This window comes from Silurus meridionalis, chromosome 25 (genome assembly GCF_014805685.1).
Source record: "Silurus meridionalis isolate SWU-2019-XX chromosome 25, ASM1480568v1, whole genome shotgun sequence".
NCBI lineage: Eukaryota > Metazoa > Chordata > Actinopteri > Siluriformes > Siluridae > Silurus > Silurus meridionalis.
The window spans coordinates 15,754,935-15,762,500 of NC_060908.1; the positions used below are offsets into that span (position 1 = coordinate 15,754,935).

General features: G+C 38.8%; 1 protein-coding gene across 1 annotated transcript in view; it reads right to left on the reverse strand.

Annotated features, from left to right (window-relative positions):
* Positions 1–6,976: 6,976 nt before the first annotated feature.
* tmprss13b (transmembrane serine protease 13b) overlaps positions 6,977–7,566 on the reverse strand; it is a 6,442-nt gene continuing 5,852 nt past the window's right edge. The window contains exon 13 of the mRNA XM_046839472.1: positions 6,977–7,437. Coding sequence (XP_046695428.1) covers positions 7,423–7,437 — 15 coding nt within the window. The 3' untranslated portion in view covers positions 6,977–7,422. The remainder of the gene's footprint in view (positions 7,438–7,566) is intronic.

Genomic DNA, 7,566 nt, shown 5'->3' on the forward strand with positions numbered 1-7,566 from the left:
TCAGATAAAATCAATAAAAAATTATAATTTGTTGTCATAGGTGGCGCTATAGATTATATATTACAAGATAACAGCCGCTTACAAATGAGTAATATATGTACAAACTTTCTAGAAATATAAATGATATCTAAATAATATGTAATTATCATATTTATTTATAGTTTAAATTGATTAATTATAATAGTAAAATAACTATTTATGTTTATTATAATGTGTGTTTTATATGATAATGTACATTATTATAATTATTACTTTTTATAATTATTAGTTGTTTCTTTTCACTAGTAACTGATCATGTTTATTAACTTTTCTAATCATTACTTGTTACCAACTTTAGTGATTATTCATGTTCTATTCATTCTAGAATTATTTTTATTGATTGATGTTATTTTATATTTTATATTTGTAAATCACAGGCACCCAAACTCATTTTTATCAAATGTTTGAGAGCCTGATGCACAAAGTGAATGGCATTTTTTTTCTTTTTCATATTTCTTCTCTCTGTGTTATAAATGGCACATGCCCCTAATTTGGGCATCAGTGGTGTAAAGAAATAAAAAGGTGTGATTTACTCACTGAATATGATGGCCATGCCCAAACAGAACACAACTGCAGCGAAGATCAAGCCACCTCTTCTGACCAGCTCGTAGTCTCACACACACACACACACACACACACACACACACACACACACACACACATGATTAAACATATTGTAACCCACACTGTACAACAGAACATCAGTCCCATAATCATTGATGTGATTCGCTGTGACTGTTTCAGTCTACTGTCTCTGACACTGCGCTGTTTTGTGTCACGTGATCAGGAGCTGATTTTCCTCATCCTATTCTTCTTCTTCTTCTTCTTTCTTTCTTTCTTTCTTTCTTTCTTGCTAGTTATTATTATTACTACATTTCTTATAATAACTATGACAATATATAAAACCAGTAAAAAGATTAAAATCTACTTTTTACATTCATTTTACAATGAAATTCAAAAGTAGTTTTTATCTGTTTATTGTTACGCATCACGGAACGTTTGCGTTACAGGAGCGAGTTGCTGTCGTTTGTACGAGCTAGAAAACGTATCGTCACCTTCCAACCAATCAGAATCCAGAACTGAGCAGCGGCGTTGGTATTGGTGCGATCGGACTCTGTGTCGGAGTTCATCTGTGAGCTCTTACCATAAACAAAGTCCTGATCCGGGTTCTCAGCGGTTTCTACGGCAACAGAACCAGAAAAAAGACGTTTAGTTACATTACACAACACTACACAACACTACACAATATAATTACGCAACACTACACAATATCATTACACAACACTATACACTATTACACAACACTACACAATATCATTACACAACACTACACAACACTACACAACACTACACAATATAATTGCACACTACAAAACACCACACAATAACATTACACTACACAATACCATTACACAACACTACACAACATCATTACACAACACCACACAATAACATCACACAACACTACACAACACTACATAATATCATTACACAACACTACACAACACTACACAATAACATTACACAACACTACACCACACAATAACATTACACAACACTACACAACACCACACAATAACATTACACAAGACTACACAAGACTACACCACACAATATCATTACACAACACTACACAACACCACACAATAACATTACACAACACTACACAACACTACACAACATCATTACACAACACTACACAACACCACACAATAACATTACACAACACTACACAACACTTTATTTGACTTCTCCCATTAAACAACACTAAACAACAATATTACACAACAAAACTACACAACATAACACAATAACACCACACAACATTATGCAACACTACACAAAATGACACAATAACATTACACATTACACAACAACATTAAACAAACAACAGTACACAAAAATGTAGATAATACTACACAACACCATTACACAACAGCACACAATATGAACATGAGCTCTTTTTCTTCTATAATAAATATTTAGACTGTGACACGACTTTTTTCCCAATAAAAATTATTTCCTGAAACAATATCAACATCAGTTACTGAAAACATCTGGAACATCTGGAACATCTGGAACATCTTGAGCTTTGCCTGGTTTATAAAAGCGGCTCTGAGCGGCTCAGTGTCGACTCCTAATATTGAGTTAAATGTAACGACGTCGCTGCATCCTCACGTCCCACAAACCACCTGTTACAGGCTGGTGTTTATTTGGCCACGCCCCCTTTCCACAGGTTTACACTGAAGAATGTTAAAGTTGTAGCACCAAAATCATGTAGCGTGAATGCGAAAGGCAGGTATATGAGAAAACAGTCCCCGAGGGGAAACTTCAAATCACCTATTAACTCCTGGTCACTGTTGCAGAACTCAAACAACGTGTTTCTGCTCAAACTGCTGGAAATGTATGAAATTACATGCACTGGTTTTATTATTGGAGACAAAATTGTACAGGAAATTATAACAATAACCAGTTTTATATATAAATATATACACACACACACACACACACACACACACACACACACACACACACACAGGGCAAATATCAAACTGAATATTTAGTGTCCTTATGTATAGCTATTATATGGCCAAAAGTATTGGGACACCCGCCTTTTCCACACAATTGTATTAAATGTCTTCAAATATGAACTTTTCCTTTCACTTGAACTTTGAGATCCAGACCTGTTTCAGCACGACAAAGCTCCTGCGCACAGCTCTTTGAAGATCTGCTTTACATTGGTTGGAGATGATTATTCTCTGGTGTCCGTAAACTTTTGGCCATATAATGGACATGTAGTGCATCTACTTATGTGCAAAAAAGAAAAAAAAAGAAAAAAGAAATAAAAAAGGAAAGAGAAATGTGAATTTGATCCTGGTAACTATGGGTAGAAGGCGAGAATATAGAGTCCACATACAAACACATATACACACACACACATACACACATACACACACACACATACACACATTCAGACCAGGAGGTAATCTAGTGTATCCAGTTCTTCAACCAGCATTTATTTGGAGGCTAGAGGAAACCCGAGAACCCAGAGGAAACCCGATAGACATGTGTGACCTGTGAGACAGAAATGCTACCTGGTGTACCACTTAGTTCATGTCATCATTGTTCTACAAATCTACAAACTGTTTGATTGCGAGTGTAAGAATTAAACAAGATCTCAGACGCTTTCAACCAGGAAGAAACGTCAAAAACGTCCCTTTTCTTCTTTCCAAAATTCAGCTAAAAGCAGTAAAATGGGCAAAGATTTCGATGAAAAAAACATTAATCAGCGCGCATGTGTAGAGCGTGGAGAACTTACCGTGGCCCATTCTGGAAGCTTAGAAGCTGCAGCGTATCGACTGTGTGAAGGAGTGTGTGAGCTTTCACCTGCGCTACTCCCTAAAAACATGCCAAGTGTGTCCAAGAGGGAGGAGAGACACTAAAAAGGGTGGGGTTGCAGGGCATTCAAGGTGAGACGTATCACCTTGATCAAATCAGGATGTTGGTTTCTGCTACTGCTCCATCGAAGGAACACGGAAACCCGATAAACGATTCTAGAAGTGTGTTTCTAGAGCTTTCAGATTCTAAAGCATCTTTAAAACCGAGACTGTTCTGGTGCTCGATTGTGATTGGGCGGAAAGTGGATACGAATCGTAGGTTTATATGAATGTATGTAGAGTCCAGGTCTCTGGAGGGACATGTTTATGTTCGGAAGGAGTCTCCAGTTTTGGAAAAAGAAGGTTGAGAGAAGGACAGCGTTAAAGGGAACCGCAAATGGATAAAAAAAATTTTTTTAAAATAAATAAATAAATACAATTTTGGAAGAACACGCACACGGTGTGACCAAAAGTATTGGGACACCCCACATTTCCACCTGGATCTTCTTCTTTCCCAAACTGTTAACACACAGTTGGAGGCACACACTTGTACAGGACGTCTTCGGGTGCAGTAGCAGGACATGTGAATGTTGGTTGGATGTGTGTGAAAGATCTTGAGTGGTCTGCTATGGAGCTCCAACCCTACTGAACATCTTTTGGGATGAATGTAAACGCTGACTGCACCCCAGGCCTCCTGACTTCCTCACCTACATCAGTCCCTGACTTTACTAACACCTTCTGACATCTAGAACATCCTCCTGAGGAGCAAAAAGGAACTGCATATGCTCAAAAAATCACAAGTGGATCTTATGGTTGAGAGTCCACAAGCTTCTTACTAGTTCATATAGATACATAAATACATATAAATGAAGAAATTAAAACTTATCAATTTTTTTAAATAAACAGTAAAACACACACACACACACACACACACACACACACACACACACACTCTTTCTCTCTCTCTCAGGCAAACGCCAGTGTTATTACAAGCTTTTCGTCAAACGTTTACCAAAGACCCAAGAACGTCTTTCAAAATGTTTTCCCGTTCCACAAGACGAGAACAAAGGTTACATCACGCTCGGCATATGACTACGGACGTTTTTTTTTCCTTAACGCGTGAGCGAGAAAGAAAAGCAGGAGAGAAGATTTGTTCTGTGTCAGTGAGTGGTTAAGGTTTAATTTGACCTAAAAGCAAAAAACAGACACGTAAAGGACGAATGAGACACAGGCCGCGGCATTCCATATACAGCTGTATTGAAAAGGTTGGACATTTTTTGGACATATTTTGCAGGAAAAGTCTCGATACACATATATAGTGGATGTTCAAAAGTATTGGGACGCCCGAATTTCCTCTCACATGTGGTTCCTCCGCGAACCGTGGAACAGCAAATGATGACTAAATGTGGAATGGGATGTTTAAAAAAAAGCACATATATACATATATATAGTCTGATGTGTTTTTATTTAAAGCCAGAGACGAAGAAAAGTTCCAGAGACAAGGTCACTCCTGAAGTTGTAGTAGATAATAAATGAATTCGCTGGAAAAGGTTAATGTGGGTGAGGTGAAGGATTCATGCTACGGTTAATCATTGCTGAAGGTTCTTAGGGTGTCATTTCTTTTTCGATCGGACGTGTTTGAGTATCGAATCTTCAGGGTAGAGAGCTTTATTCTTTCATGCAGAACAAAAATATACGAAGCTGCATTTTGAGAGAACGAGAAAGAGAAAAAGACAGACTACATCATGATCTGACATCACTCTTTTCTTTTTGTTCTCTTTTCACACCACAAGGTGGCCCCCTGTGATTGGCTGATACGCCATAAAACCTTTTTCCAAATGATACTGACTGTGTATTATTATTATTATTATTATTATTATTAGTAACAGTATCTTTTTTCATAGATCTAGGCCCCCCCCTGGTGGTCTGGAGGACATAAGCAGGCTATAAACTTATAACAGTGTATTGTAAGGTTTATATTTATGCCATTACAACTGAGCAGTTGAGGCAGTTGACAGGTTAAAAGCTTTGCTCAAGAGCTCACAAGTGGCAGATTGGTGGTGGGATTGTAACTTGTGACCTTTCAATGCCATAACCACTGAGCTACGACCTCTAACATTCAAGGCATTTGACAGACGACCTTATCCAGAGAGACTTACATTTATTCCATTCATATAAATCAGCATCAATTGGGTTAAAGTCCTTGCTCAAGGGGCCAAAGGAAAAGTGCTAAAGAAAGTAGCAGCTTATTGTAGCAGGACCTTTAAATCTAAAGTTGAATCCAAGCTGATGAAATGAGAACAATCAAACAGTTTACTTCTCAGCCGCCACCACAGCCTTCCAATATGGCCGAAACACATGGCAAATCACAGTCTACCAACTACTACTTGAGCAATTCCACATAAACACACGTGCACTTACACACAATAAAAGAGACTTGAGTTTAACCTTCCACTTCATGGATCTACAGGATGTTCAGCAGCAGCAGCAGTGAGCGTTCTCCAGTCTGAAAACACCTCCCTCAAGAAGGTCCAGAAAGACGAAAGGGACCGGATCACTTGTATTTCCCGGAGCAATTTTGTTTATTGGATGAAATGCAGATGAACATTTCCAATCAAATTTCTCTGGGTCACAAACGCAATGCTTTTAAACGTAATAGTGTCCAATCAAAAGGCCATTTAGCTTCACCCAGAGCGGTTTCACGGATATTAAGTTCCGCCAACTTAATGGCAACAGCAGAACATTATTAAATGCTTTTACAATCATAATCCTGCTCGAGTCATGTGACAGCACGGACCTCCGGGCTACAAACTCTCTGAACGTAAAGAAAAACACGCACCTGCACAAGCCTCATTAGCGAACTGATGTTTTGTGTAATGGCCGCACCGGACCAGAGCAGAGTAAAGCCTGGGTGAGTTTTTGTAGCCCACGGGAGAGTTAAGAAGTCATTTACATTAAAATAGGACTCGGGGGGAAATACAGAAAGGGCTATTAGGAGGTAATGGGGACTGGGAACAACGTGATACGCAACGTTTATGGAGAATACATTCAGCGGTGGTCAGTTTTCTTTTGCCCTGGTGACTTCAATGTTTTGATTCAGTTCTAATAAATGATTCGGTTAAAAGCTTTGAGAGAGCAGTCATTAACGAGGATGCGAATGTTTCTGATTTTCCAGTTCGATAGATTTACCTTTACATTTATGCCAGTTGGCAGACGCCCTTTTCCAGAGCGACTTACACTTTTCTCATTCATACAACTGAGCCTCTATGCAGTTAAGGGCCTCACACAGGGGCCCAGGAGTGGCAGGGATTTGAATTCATGTCCTTTGGATCCAAATTACAATGCCGTAAGCACTAAACAAGCACATGGAGACACTGATAGATGGTGGATTGATGGTAAACCAGACAACAAAGCAGTAGACAACATTCAGATTTCCAGGTGCTGGAAAATGCTGGAGACGTCCAGCTGTTGATTAAATAATTTGTCGTATTCCACATTGTTCGATGACTAATCAAAGATTTTTTCCTGCATGATAAAAAGAAAACACTTAAATGAAATCCTTCGGGTCACAAGCCTTTAAATTCTTTATTTGGTGTTGAGTGCACAGCGCTAATGATGCTACTGCACCGCAAAAATGCCTGAATGCCAATTCAGGATGGGATTTAGATAAAAAGATGGAGCCCAGAGTGAAACTGGACCAAAAGTGGAAGTGTAGAATCGTGGAAGTCGATGGCAGATCCAAAAAACGATCCATGCTATTCTAAAAATATTGTTTCTTATCCAATCAGAGGAGATCAGGCCACCTGTCAATCAAAGTGCAATCAGGTGGGCGGTGGCTCACAAGCAGGAGATACAATAATAAACCTGACAACCAAATGCTATGGATAAATGGTGATCAAAATCCTAAAACGGTGGAGGTGAAGATGCCTGGTGACCCCGGGGTAGACAGAGCCTCACGCATCCCACTGCAGCAGAAGTAAAGTGCGATCAGACAGCCGTGACTGTGTCAGGGCTTATCTTGCTGTTAGAGACAGAAACAAGAAAGAAAAATATAGTAGTGTTTTGAATTGCTTTTTTCAAATAGTTTATTATTATTATTATTTTAAACATCTAGCATGGCTGTAAGTGTCTTTTCCCAGTCTTTACTTCC